Source organism: Podarcis tiliguerta (assembly GCF_965153285.1).
Source record: "Podarcis tiliguerta genome assembly, chromosome: 6".
Classification (NCBI taxonomy): domain Eukaryota; kingdom Metazoa; phylum Chordata; class Lepidosauria; order Squamata; family Lacertidae; genus Podarcis; species Podarcis tiliguerta.
In genome coordinates this window covers 47,258,075-47,271,988 of record NC_139539.1, presented here as the reverse complement: position 1 = coordinate 47,271,988, position 13,914 = coordinate 47,258,075, and the positions used below count along the sequence as shown (strand labels likewise).

Below are 13,914 nucleotides of genomic sequence, written 5' to 3'. Positions count from 1 at the left end.
ACAACTATAGAGTGCGGCACTCATCTCGCTTTCAGGGCAAGGGAGCTGGCATTTGTCCACAGACAGCTTTCCAGGTCATGTGTCCAGCAGGAGTAAACTGCTTCTGGCACAACAAAACACGTGACGGAAACCAGAGCACACAGAAATGCCCTTTACCTTCCTGCCGCAGCAGTACCTATTTATTGAACTGCTAGGCTGGCAGGAGCTGGGACAGAACTATGGGAGCGTATCCCATCGCAGGGATTCAAACCACCGACCTTCTGATCAACAAGCTCAAGAGACTCAGTGGTTTAGACCACAGCGCCACCCGCTGTGTAAATAAACTGTATATCATAAAGACACCATGGTCTCATTCCTGAAGGAAGCATGCACCCTGAGTACCCCCGGAATTGGAGGGGCTTGCAACAATATATTCCTAACCTCACTTTACCATGCTGGGCTCCTTTAGGAGAAAGGATGGGATATGAATTTAAATTTCTTAGCAATAATACACACATTTATTTATGGCATTTGCATACCACATTTTCCTCCAAGGAGCTGAGGGTGGTTTACATTTAATCCCTACCACAACCCTGTGTTACCACAGGTGAGGTTAAAAGGCAATTATGTATTGTGTGGGGAAAGGTAGATCTCTCACATAATACTGGAGCGAAGGGTTATCCAGTGAAGGATACTGGAGGCTTTGGGAAGGACCAAAGAAAAGACTACGTCACCTCATGCAGAGTGAAACTAATGGCCGCCATCTTGGGTGGCTTTAAAAGAGGATTAGACAAGGACATGGAGGAGAAGGCTACCTACTGATGGCTACTAGCCATGACAGCGACATTCTACCTCCACTGTCAGAGGCAGTATATGCCCCTGAGTTGCTGGAAATCACGAGTGGGAAGAGTGCCTTTGCTTCTAGTCCTGCTTGTGGGACTCCTCACACGCATCTGGTTGGCCACGGTGAGAACAGGATGCTGCACTAGAGTCCTCTTACATATTATCTTTTCAAAATAATTAGCTGAATCATTCAGTCTATAGACTCTTTCATATTGGGGGAGGAGAGAGCGAGAATTTAGAGTAGACCATTTCTTGTCTTTGTTTCAACAATTTCTGCCCCTGGGTTGAACCTTGCAAATATGTGATCCTAGACAGGGAAGAAAGGAAGTGGTTTCATCCCCCAACAGAAACCAGTTGTCTTTGCCTCAGGCTGAGGTGGAAGAGCAAGATGTGGCAACCTCCTTATATTTTAACCTACCATAAGTAGGGACCTTGGGTTCAGCTTCAAAAACTGGGGTGTAATTCCCTCAAAGACTGGACTTTGTGATAAGAAAAGTGAAGGGGAAATGTGCCTGAAATTAAATATACTTAAGGCAACAGGAAGTAAAGGGAGGAAAGGTAAGAATGAGATAACCAGGAGTTTAAGTGATTGGATAAGTGTTTTGTGAAATTTCTCTAGGAATGCAGCACCTGCAGTTGAAGTACTAAATCAACAAACCTGAACCGCTTCTTAGTTTCACCTTACAAGAGCTGGACTCTCCATGTAGAGCTCATGGGTTATTACATTGCATGTGTGGAAAAGTCACTAAGTCTTTACAAAATGCATGGGATTTCCATGAAATGGAGCTATGAATCTGATTGCAGATGTGCAGTGCGTATTGTTTAACAGCAGGTCCTTTTACATGATTTCATGGGAACAATGCATGACCACTGGGTCTTAGTATTTTATGTTGGTGTGTGTGTGTGTTTTTAACAGATGGTTGCGAAGTTTTGAAAACCTGTGCCAACTGGAGGTACTGGTTTTGGATCTTGATTTTTTTTAGCACGGGTGATATTTAGATCTAAATTGGTGAACGTAAGATATTTAAATTGATGCAATTGAAGAAAATGGGTTGATTTGTTTTTTCATTATACCGTACATATCTATCTATAATACATTTAATTCTTAAAAGACTGAACTCATAGGAAGTTGCATAACGAAACAGGACACTGGAGAAGGCTAATAAACCAAATTGTGTTTGTCCTTTTAGAGCATATTCACATCAATGGCTTGAGATGCAGCAAGGTCATCTCCCCCCCCCCCCAATGTGCCCAGTTGCGTTTCAAGCCACAACGTTTCCCTGCCCCACAACCCCCCTCGAAAGCCTAATCTTTCAGATTTCTTCTGCACTTGCATGCTCATCTGCACAGCAGCTTCTGGGTTATGTTCACATTAGAAAACTGGATACAAAGACTGAAGGTGGCTTGAGGAAAAAATGCATCAAACAGCAGTATTTGTCAAGAATCTATAGGATCGATAAGCATCATGGCTGACATCATGTGAGCGCAGCTTCAAAAATTAGCAGTGAGGTGGCCCTGGATGTGGAATAAGTGGTAATGTGAATATACCCCCCGTTATGCAGAAAAACCGGCTGAAGAACACTAAGAACACCTCATGTGCTGGAGAGAGGGCTTCTCATGCTCTGTATGGATGGTTTTTCACATCTTGTGGATTATTTTGATGGGAACTTGTGGCACAAGCATGCAGCTTGCCAACAGGATGTCCTACATTAAGAAATTAACACTGGTGAGCTGAGGACACCTTGAAACCAAATCTGATGCTTTCTCCAGTGACATTACGTATTATCCTGCCTACTGAATAAAAAGGGTGCTCCTTTCTTTAGGGATAGAATTCACTGTTATTCAGTTGTGCAGGGCGATTTTGCATTCTTCTGCAATGAGGCAGGGCTAGTAGAGTCCTCCTGCTGTTCTCCTGGCCTGGGCTGCTCACCATCTGATACACCTGTCTCAGGTTACCTCTCTCTCCCCCCACCCCCACCCCGCCTGGCCTTCGTAATCCTGCCTTGCACAGAAATCTTCCCACAACTCTTAAGGCGTTCTCTTGGCCCGGCTTCCTTTTGATTTGCTAGAGGTGTCCCTCTGGTGTTCAGATGCCCAATAAAGCAGATCAAGGTTTGGATGTTATATTAGTAATCGTGTCCCATTTCTCCCACTGTTATCTAAATGTAACAGAACTTAAGTCATACTGGGGCCCACAGAGGTCTTCTCCCCTGTTGATATGAGGCTGGAAATAAGCATTCTGCTGTAACCAACAGAATGCCAGAGGGCCATTGCTGCTGCTGTGAGTGCTGGAAGGAAGACCGCTCCCTGTGGCAAGGCCCATTTCCACCTGGCCTAGTGGGCGGGGCCAAGACTCACCTTGAACAGCTAAAAGAGGCTCTTGGGAGGACAGAGGGACATTGCCGGAACAACTCTTGGGTTGGGGAAACTGGCTAAAATGTTTTAAAAGGTTCTAATTTTGGTTCCTCTGTTTCATTTTTGTTGGGTTGGTGTTGGTTAAATGTTTAGTTGGAGTTGGCGGTTATTTTAATTGGGGTATAACTGTAAACTGTGTGTTGTAATTGTTGTTACTGGTTTCTATTGATTTATTTGTTGCTTGTATGGGATATTTTGTTTTTTAATGTTTGATGTTTTTGCTGTGTTTTTATATATGTTGTAAGCCGCCCAGAGTGGCTGGGGAAACCCAGCCAGATGGGAAGGATATAAATTTAAAAAATATTAAAAATTATTATAATAGGTTGAGAGGTGTCCTTGGCTGTGATGTGTGTGGTGCCCCAAACAGTTCCTCTGGTTTGCAAAGGGGCTCAGAAAGGCCCACAATCCCTGACATACACACACTCACCCTACGGATTCAATCGCTTCACACAAGGCAAAGTGGCAACGGAGTCCAGGAGTTTTCAATCCAGGCAAACCTTCGGAAACAGTAGCAGGTGGTGGAAGGAAAGCATTTGCAAAAGACAGGGAGTTTGGTAGCTGGCACCCATCAGTGTTCCCTTGCCTTGCACCCCCTCAGGAAAAATGAAGGAACAGTTATCATTTGCTCCTCTCAAATGCAACAATCCCCCAAGAACAGGGGACAGCAACCTTTTTCAGCCGTGGGCCAGTCCACCGTCCCTCAAACCAGGTGGTGGGCCAGACTATATTTTGAAAAATAAGAATGAATTCCTATGCCCCACAAATAACCCAGAGATGCATTTTAAATAAAGGACACATTCTATTCATGTAAAAACACGCCGATTCCTGGACCATCCATGGGCCGGATTGAGAAGGCGAATGGGCCGCATCTGGCCCACGGGCCTTGGGTTGCCTACGCCTGCCCCAGAGTTTTGTTTCAGAAAAGCTAGAGCACCATCTTCTGGCAACTTTGCAACATGGCATTTTGCAATTATTTCATGCTCCACATGTTTTCTCTTCTCTGAAGCATTTTTAATTCAGGAACTACTTTACTATCCTTACTATATTGACCTTCCACCCACCACAAAATCCCAAGTGGCAAGTTTCTTATTTCCATTTTGCAGCTGGGAGACAGTCGCACTTGACCACAGCCACAGAATGAGCCCATGAAGAGTGGGTTCAAGCTCCAGCTCCAATTCTTTAACCCCAAGGCTGTGCTTAAAAACAGGCATCCCCAAACTCAGCCCTCCAGATGTTTTGGGACAACTCCCATCATCCCTGACCACTGGTCCTGTTAGCTAGGGATGATGGGAGTTGTAGTCCCAAAAACGTATGGAGGGCCAAGTTTGCCTATGCCTGCTTAAGAACGAAGAGTATTTTTAGTTTCATCTAAAATAGCAAATACTACATGAACTTGCCAAGATAGCCTCAGAAAGGAGTTTGGAGCAACCAGCTAGCCCAGTTGGTGCTAAGCTACTATCTGCTACAACTATCTGCACCCTTGAAAAGGAAATTTCCAACTTGCCAAACCCGGAATATTCCCGACTACTATATCTGCTTGTATGTAGGCACTCACCTTCTACTTCATGGGTAGGCAACCTAAGGTCCGTGGGCCAGATGCGGCCCAATTGCCTTCTAAATCCGGCCTGCAGACGGTCCAGGAATCAGCGTGTTTTTACATGAGTAGAATGTGTGCTTTTATTTAAAATGCATCTCAGGGTTATTTGGGGGGCCTGCCTGGTGTTTTTACATGAGTAGAATGTGTGCTTTTATTTAAAATGCATCTCTGGGTTATTTGTGGGGCACAGGAATTTGTTCATTTTTTTCCTCTTCAAAATATAGTCCGGACCCCCACAAGGTCTAAGGGACAGTGGACCGGCCCCCTGCTGAAAAGGTTTGCTGACCCCTGTTCTACTTGATACAGCACAGGGCACTGGATGGAGTTCATTCCTCCCCCCCCCCCCCAAGTTGTGAGTCATTGCTATGTCTTAAAAAGCAATGACGACAAAGTGCACTAATTCAAGTACTCAGGGAAAAGAGACAGGAGCACTTATGTGGATAGTAGCCTTGCGTTTTCATAAACTACCTGTCTCCACCAGCGAAACAGGCCCCAAATTGTTCAAACCACTGCCAATATATATTTATGCAGGCCTGGGTTAACTAGAGATATCACTGTGTGTTACATAACGAACCATGTAACAAATTAAGAGCGGCTATTGGGGTAAGGGAGTCCAGCTATCTGGAAACCTCCCGTTTTGAACCAAGCCCACATTCCAGTCAACCTGGGGGTGGTCACGATCATTAGCTACTGTTTTATGAGCTGCGTTCCAGCCTTATCTGGTTGTTCTCTAGGGTCAAAATCCACGAGCTCACATTTTCTTAGATAGGCAATCCTAGCTAAGTTAGATACCTGACCCATAATTTCCTGCTGTTCCAAGCTTTCAAAAGCCCCCTCAGGAAGGCTTGGTGCAAACAGGATTCCTGGGTTCCATTTCACCCATTTTGCTCTGTGACTCACAAGAAATGAAGGTGTTTTCAGTTCTGTACTGGTCTACCATTTTAACTTACAGGGATACACTCCCAACTCACCACCCCCACAAGAAGTGTCTTCAGTGAAATCATATGAGAATATCCCAGACCTCTCTCTCCTGCCTTCTGGAGAGAAAATAGACCTTTAGCAATGACATTCTGGGAGTGGGGTTAATGTCTGTCTTTGTAACAACGCAAGCAGCATTTCTTGGCTCATTGGGTCTCTGAATTAAAGCACCAGCCATGTGTATTTGATGCATTTTCTGTAACTTGTATACATTTATATTTTGAATGTTTAAGATATTAATTCATTTTTCTAAAAAAATCATTTCTTGAAAAGGAGTAGTCGCCCTGCAGTCCACAAAGACATGGTGTTGATTGCTCAGTTTGCAAAAGTGTACAACTGTCATGGTGGCATTTTTAGACTTTGGTCCTTTAGATGATTAATGTCCCGCATAAAACATACTCCATCCTTGTGTGGAAGCAATCTGAGCAATAGCCCTGTGTGTGGTCTATAAGTCATCCCAAGGAAGAAGTCCTTTCAGTCAGAAACAACACAGAAGACTTACTTAAATAATCTTTAATGATGGATCATGCTCATGTTTGATAGGATTTCTAACATCACATTTCAGCACAGACAAGCAGATAGTTTATCCAAACTACGTCGAAATTATCAAGAGTGTGTGATAGGAGGATGCAGTGATTGCCAGGGGGATACGGGTTTCATCTCCATCTGACAACAAAGCAAAAACTAACATGGTGTGTGCCGCACCAGATACCAAAGGGAAGCGAGGCAGGTTGCGGCAAGGAAGGAAGGAAGGAAGGAAGGAAGGAAGGAAGGAGGGATCTGTGGGGAGGGGAGAACCCTCTTGACATAGACCAAGGTACATTCAACTCCCTGAGTCGAGATTCCATTATCTTCACAAAGATACAGACCAAAATGCTGTGGCTCCGATCCGCAAGGCTAGCTGAAACCAAGGCAAAACACCTCCACTGCCCTCTCCGAGTACCCAAACAAAAGCACAGAGGTAGGGGAGGAAAGAAAAAAAGGTTTCCCCCTTTCAGGCCATGGAGGTGAGATGCCAGTCATACAAAGAAAACATTTTGACCCTTTAAGAATTCTCCCTGTCCCTCTTGTACACACACAAACACACGGACACGAAGGAGAGGAAGTGCCTGTTTCAGAGGTAGAAGCTCAAGGGGAAATCTACCCAGTCTTGGCACACTCCATGTACTATTTTAAGCAAGGCACTGGCTGCAGTATGGATCTTCAGATTTTGGTCCACAGCAGCCTAGAGGGAGGGCTTCGCAAGCTCCCTGCCCAACCTTAGAAAAAATAAAAACCCCATTTCTATTGCTGCTGCCCATCTAATGTTTAGCAAACGCATTTTTCCATTGAATCAAAGCTGCTTGCAACTACAAGGTCAAAAGTGCCTTGGCAACAGCAAGGGAGAGGTGGCGCCGTGCAATCGACTCACCACCGAGAAGCCTTTTTTCGTGAGCAATGCAGACTTTGCCCGAGAGTCTGAAAGGAGTGAGCACTGTCTGAGACTGGTCTTCTACTCCAAGCGGCTGTGCTTACGAGGAGTTCCTTACTGCGACTAGTTGCACACAGACTGCTAAGGCGGCCACAGAGGCCCAATATGTCAAGGATGGTGAGCTGCCCACAAGCAAGCTTCACAAGCTATGTGATGGTGAACAGCTTGGCCAGAGATCTGTGGAGGGGAGTCTTCTAACCGTTATGAACCTTTCACAGGACAGGACTCAAAATGGAGAGCGGGGAAAGGCACGGATCCATGTTCTTCTGCGCGTTTCCATTTTGAGTCACATGGCTTCAGCAGGAGGCAGAGGTTACTGCCTGTTGCCTCCTTGAGATTCATTACCCATTCGCAATAAGCAGGAGGCATCAAAGTCAGTTCCCAGAACAGCAGCAACTTTGCTGGTGAGAAAGCTAAACTATTTCTATGGCATGTTTCCTTGCCAAATGTAGAAAGAAGATCTTGACGTACATGTGCATTATGCAAGGGCAGACACAAGAGGCTGTTCTCCTCAACCCAATGCAGAAGACAAAGGAGGTTGCTCACGTGGTCTACACCCAAGCGTGGCAAGGCGTACTGAGAGCTAATGGCTCTCCCCAAGCTCAAGCAATTGGCAAGAAACTGCTCTTTGACCCAACAGGGTGGGGTTTAAAAACAACGCTATTCTAGAGCAGGGAGGAGGAGTCAGATTTTGTTTGGAACAGGGATACTGAAGTGGGCACCATTTTGCTGATCTACTCCCCAAACAGTAGAAATGTTCCAAGAGAATAATACAAATATGATGCAGATACTGTTTTTTGCCCTGCTCCTAGGCTAAGGGTGGCTTGTGGGGTGAGGGGAGGGCACTAGTTTAGATCAGATAAATGGATTAACACATGCACTCTCAGTGACACTGATCCAACCAATGTTTAAGGTGTATTTTTTTGGTGTTTTTTTGTTTCAAAAGGACATAAATAAAGGAATACTCAAGATGGCTGATCACAGAATGCCCATGTCACATCCATTTCAACCTTAAGGCAAAAGCCCCTGCTAGGATGGGTGTTACGGCTCCTCTTGTTACACTTAGATAAAGAGATCTTTGTTACATGATTGTAGAGAAGGACAGACAAATGCTAAATATGCCAGTTACCCGGCAGGCTACTTTCTCTTTATCCTGCTGGGCTAGACTCGAAGGCCCACTATTCCCCAGCCACTCACAGTATTTTGCCTCCTAAGGCAGGGGGGTTGAGAACTGGCGCTTTCCCCAAGCAAAAGACACCAGAGTTTAAGGGCTTGAGACAGAAAAGACTCTCACCACATGGCCACGCTGTGCACTGGAGGCTGCAGCATGGGAGAGCTGCGCCAACATGCTGCTCTGATAATAAAAGGCAGGGCTGCCTAACCAAAGAGAAAGAGAGATAGAGAGGATGTTTTATTGGCCAATGAGAAACTCCAGCTGCCAGCAGCCAAACAGAGGACAAACAAAAATCCAACGCAGCAGAAGGCACCACCACTCTGCTCTATCCCTTGGCAGAGCCACACAAACACTCACAGCATCTCATTCCAAATACAACTGGGACACATGCTTCCATGCTGGTGCTTCATTTGGCCTCCATGCAACTGTCGCCAGGCGCCTCTAAGGTCCACTCAGCAGGTCTCTGCCACAGCCTTACTCTTTGCTATCCAGCCTCTGCTCAAAATCAGCACTGCCAACACCTGCAGGATGCTCTTCCCCCTTTCTAGCACTCATTCTAGAGACCCCAAAAGGAATTTCTCTGACACCCCCGCCTCCATTGCCCCAGCAGGTTACCAAGTGCAAAAAAAAATCCTTTCCAGGAGATAACAGAAGATAACAAGATGCTTAAAAACCAAAACACAACAGGAAATTAAAACGGTCCATGGGGCCGGGGTGAGGTGGGTTGGTCAGGGTCTCTTCATGCTTGTAGGACAGCCCCACCTTGGCAGGCCAAGAAGGGGATGGAGGGGAGATTGTGAGCCGGCCATTCTTCAGCGAGCATCCAGGCTGGAGCTCATGGTCAGAAGGTCTTCCTCCTGGATGGTCTCCAGTTCCTCCGTCTGCACAGCCTGCGTGATGAGGGTCAGTTCCTGGGAAAGTGTCTCATAGCGATAGGCCACCCGGATGTCTGGCACGTTGGTGCGCCGGATGTCGTTGCCCTCAGGACCCTCCTTGTGGTAGTTGTGCCCAAGCCACTGGCTCTTCACCTGGGCAAAGAAGAAAGAGACCAATCCATTGTTAGGACAGTCAACAATTTATGCTTTTCCACTGTGCCATTCAACTGCATGGTAACATCCTGTGCTCATGAGCACTTTAATCAAGGCTAGCACCAAGCATAAAATCCCAGGATACCTTTGTCTGTCTTTAAGCAATCTGTAAAAAAGAAACCTTAGAAAACAAAGCCCTGTGGAAGCTGTAAAGAGCTGGCAACAAAACTGAGCATACGTCTGGGCTGCCAGGATAATGGGCTACATCTCCATAGTTTCGCAGCAAGGCTACAATGCATCTTTTGCAAAAGAAAAGAAAGGCAGCTACATTTATGCTTCTCTATACCCTAAGAGAGAACTTATCCTCTGAGTGCCATTCCTTATGAGGCCAAAATGGCACCTTCCACATACCAAAGACAGGTTATCAGCAGACCTGGGAGTGAAATGTCAATGTTTTGCAGAAGTACAAACCCGAATGGGTAATGCAAGAATAAAAACAGCTGATTAAGGACTGAACATGCTCAATGAGCACAGAATAGCGACTGACTACTGGGTGGATGGGCAGAACTTGAAAATCGGGGGGAAATGGAATGGAGCACCCTTGAAAATGGCAGGAATCCTGAACAGGAACACTCCAAGGTGCAACAATTCCTTATATTGCAAAAGTAGGACGTCTTTGTGCAGACATCTCAAAACCTAACAAGGGCAGAGGAGGAGACAGATTAGAACCACTCTTTGATTCCCGCCTCCTCAAATCCCACAGGGGCAGAAAATGTGAGCTGCTCTCAGCTGGCCTGGACTGGAAGAAGAATCCTTTTGGTAAGGAGGGGGACTTCTTTCACATAAAAGGACTGCAGTGGTATTGAGTTGGGAGAAATTGAGCTCAAGAGGCCACAGGGACAGCATTATCCAAAATCAATTCCCTCTCCCATCCACCAGGGTCTTATTGGCAACCAGGAGGACAGATCCTTCATTACTTAAACTTAAAGGGTCACAAAGTCCGGAGAGGAGCAAGGAGGTTACAGAATATCCACCTCATGACACAACTCCTTCTGAACTTAATTTCTCCCCTTTCGGAAGTGGTCATGCTGCAGAAAAGGCCACAGAGTGGAAGGAATTGGGCTGAGAAGAGACCCTCTGGGCCTGATCCCAGAGCCCAGTTCACAGAGCCCAGTTGTCACATGACAAATACAAAGATCTTCAGCTGGAGTCTGTTCATGTTTGTGTAAAGGCACAGCTGAGCAGGAGGCAGTTCTAAACTGATCTTAAATTTCCAAAGCTGGAGACATCAGGCCATGAACCGATACAGAAGGGAGTTGCTGGGGTATTCTTGTGTACTGTATTCTCTGAGAGTTTAGGGAACAAAGGCAACCTCTTTTCAGGGGGGAAAAAGATATAGCCTTACCTTGTGGGAGAAGCCACTCATGAGCACACTGTTGCGTGCAAGTTCGCACATATCACAGGAGCTGAGCTTCCAAACCTGTGTGGCGATGCTGTACTCTTCCATCAGGGGTTCCTGTAAGAGATGGTTTTGTCAGTCAGGCTGCATCATGGACTATATTGCAGATGAGAACATACAGTGGCCCCAACAAGGTAGGACTTTGAGGCAGGTGTCTAGGGTCCCACTCAGAAGAACAAGCAGGAGGGTCCCCCAATGAAGCAGGGCTGTCTGACCACATTTTGAAAGCAGCGAAATTATACACATTGTCTTCAAAAAAGGGCACCTCCACACAAACTCCAGAGTCTAAAGTAACCTACTTGCACCCTCTGTATGTATATAAAGAGCATTAAGACATGCCACTGAGCTGGGTTTGGAGATTCTGGTGCACACTGGATCGGATGGGTAGGAGTGTGATATTTATGAGATCATGGGGCATATTCTGGCTACCCTACTGCAATTTCTCTGTACTAGACAATTAGGAGAACAGCATGTACCAGGAAAATTAGGACAACGGCATGCGGAGAACATAGCTGAAAAGATGGAGACAGCTGAAGCAACATCTCCTGTAAATACAGTTCAGTTGTAACCCTGGCCTGGCCTTCCGCTACTATCCCTCCAGGCTGAAGCAAGCTCAACACTACAGGCTGACTACTACGTTCTTGCTCTGACAGCTGTAGTGGACAGGCATCTGTTCAGACAACTGAACAATCACTAGGTGGCAGCATTCATGCTGACTTGTTGAGAGGAACTTCCTCTGTGCTTGCACAAGCAGAAAAGGAATTAAGAGGGAAATCTGCCTACAAAGTGGAACCCAAGAAATGTACATATATGACCAAAATGGAGACAGAATATGATTCCCACCCCCCTCCAGCCAAGAACAGTTGCTAAAGTTACTTCTGAAGTCTTCCACAAGGTCCCAGCCCTCAGCTCCAAGTTCTATAAGCGTCTGCCATGCAGAAAAGATATTTAACTGACTGCTATCGATACATCTGGCTAGGTAGGAAGGTGAAATGTAGGGCTTCTCCAAGGTAGCTTGCTCTGAAATGCTACCCATTCCATATGTAGGCGAGCTGGCAGATGAAGTGGAGGAGAGTCAGTGCATGGATGAGGGCTTTGGCACTTCTTAGGCACTAGGGAATGTCTTGGGGCGTGCCAGACCTCTGCACAAAGGCCTAGGCTCTATGTGAACTGAGATGTAACTTATCAGAAACATTCAAGCAGATTTTAAACTGACGCTCCTAGGGAAAAGCCAACAGGAGCTGGGAAGCATCTGCTTCAGGGCGAGGGTGAAAATGTTTCTGAGCATCCAAGTTAGTAGAATTAGGCAACAAGAACAGAGCAGGATGGGAGAAGCAGCCAAAGGACCTCAGGGGGAAATGGAAGAAATGTGATAATGCTGTGAGACCTTCCAAGCCAAGTTGGGGGTTGCGGTGGGGGAAGGAACTGGAATGCTTGCCGCTAAAAGGAGAAGATTGCTATAGTGGGCACAACAGAAGCTTAGTGGAATGGAAAGAACCCAACCAATGGATTAAAGGTACAAGAAAGGAGATTCCAATTAGGAAGGACATTCTGACACTAATTGCTGTTCGACAGTACAGCACACTGCCCTGGAAGGTGGCACTCTCTCATTTAACAGAGGCTTTAAAGCAGAAATAGGATGACCATCTGTCAGGGATGCTTTCATTGTGATTTCTGCATTGAAGGGGGTTGGACTGGGGGTACCTTCCAACTCTAGAATTCTTTGAAAAGAACCAGTGGAATACAGATTCATACAAACTTTACAAGAAGGAAAGGCTTGTCAAAAAAGCATTTTGCTTGGAGTGGGTAGTGGTTTTTTGTGGGTTTGGTTTTTTTGCAAGGTCAGAAGTTACACGAGACAGGTAAATGGATGCCATCTGCCACAGGGTCATGGCCTCACTTGGCCTCCGCGACATCAGACTCACCTTAGTGAAGTGGAACTGCAGTGGGTCATCTGTGGACAGGGAGACCATGAGGCCCCGAGAGAGGTACTCTGGCAGAGGGTTTCGATGGTAGCTTAAGAAGAGGCTGTTATTGCTGAGTGGGGACATGGCAATGCCAATCTGGGCCAGGTAGTAGAGGTACTGCAGCACAGGTGCCTACGGAAGAAATGCAGGGTTAGGAGGTGGGCAGCACATCTGGGGAGTGTTGAGCTTCGTCAAATCCTTGGCTCAGAAGGGAATAGCAGCAATACCCAGGATGTGTCTCCTTCAACAAGTTCAGAAGGCTCATGAGATGCCAGGGACTGAACCTGGAGGCTTCTGCATGTGCTCTGCCACCGAGTTTGCACATGGGCGCACACGCTCTCATTTTCCAAGTGTGCCCCCCTTCTTACTCTCACCTTGCGGAGCAGGAGGCCATGTGATATGTTCTCAGACAGCATGAAACCAGATACCAGATGGTGGATGGGCCCTGCCTCTCCACAGTGGGGGCGCAGCACGAAGGTGTGAAAGCCTCTCTTCCTAGAGAACCAGCGGCAAAACACACAGTTCAGTGTCACTTTATAGTGCCTTCATTTTATCTGCCTATTTATTACATTTACCGTATTTTTCGCCCTATAGGACGCACTTTTTCCCCTCCAAAAATGAAGGGGAAATCTGGGTGCGTCCTATGGGGCGAATGCAGGCTTCGCGGACCTCTCCGCTAGCAGCGGGAACGCTCCCGCTGCTGGCGGAGAGGTGCCTGCATGCGGAAGCCTGCGCGCGCTGAGCTCAGCGCGCCCAGGCTTCGCGGACCTCTCCGCTAGCAGCGGGAGCGCTCCCGCTGCTGGCGGAGACGTGCCTGCATGCCGAAGCCTGCGCGCGCTGAGCTCAGCGCGCCCAGGCTTCGCGGACCTCTCCGCTAGCAGCGGGAACGCTCCCGCTGCTGGCGGAGAGGTGCCTGCATGCCGAAGCCTGCGCGCGCTGAGCTCAGCGCGCCCAGGCTTCGCGGACCTCTCCGCTAGCAGCGGGAACGCTCCCGCTGCTGGCG

The 13,914-nt window shown here is 47.0% G+C and overlaps 1 protein-coding gene across 6 annotated transcripts in view; it reads right to left on the bottom strand.

Moving 5' to 3' along the window:
- Nucleotides 1-6,310: 6,310 nt before the first annotated feature.
- Nucleotides 6,311-13,914, bottom strand: part of AMPD2 (adenosine monophosphate deaminase 2) — a 50,953-nt gene continuing 43,349 nt past the window's right edge. For all 6 annotated transcript variants that reach the window (XM_083445680.1, XM_083445682.1, XM_083445679.1 and 3 more), the window contains 4 exons: nt 13,286-13,406; nt 12,870-13,043; nt 10,891-11,001; nt 6,311-9,485 (listed from right to left, as the gene is read on the bottom strand). In XM_083445680.1, the coding sequence (XP_083301806.1) occupies nt 9,270-9,485; nt 10,891-11,001; nt 12,870-13,043; nt 13,286-13,406 (622 nt within the window). In that variant the 3' untranslated portion in view covers nt 6,311-9,269. The remainder of the gene's footprint in view (nt 9,486-10,890; nt 11,002-12,869; nt 13,044-13,285; nt 13,407-13,914) is intronic.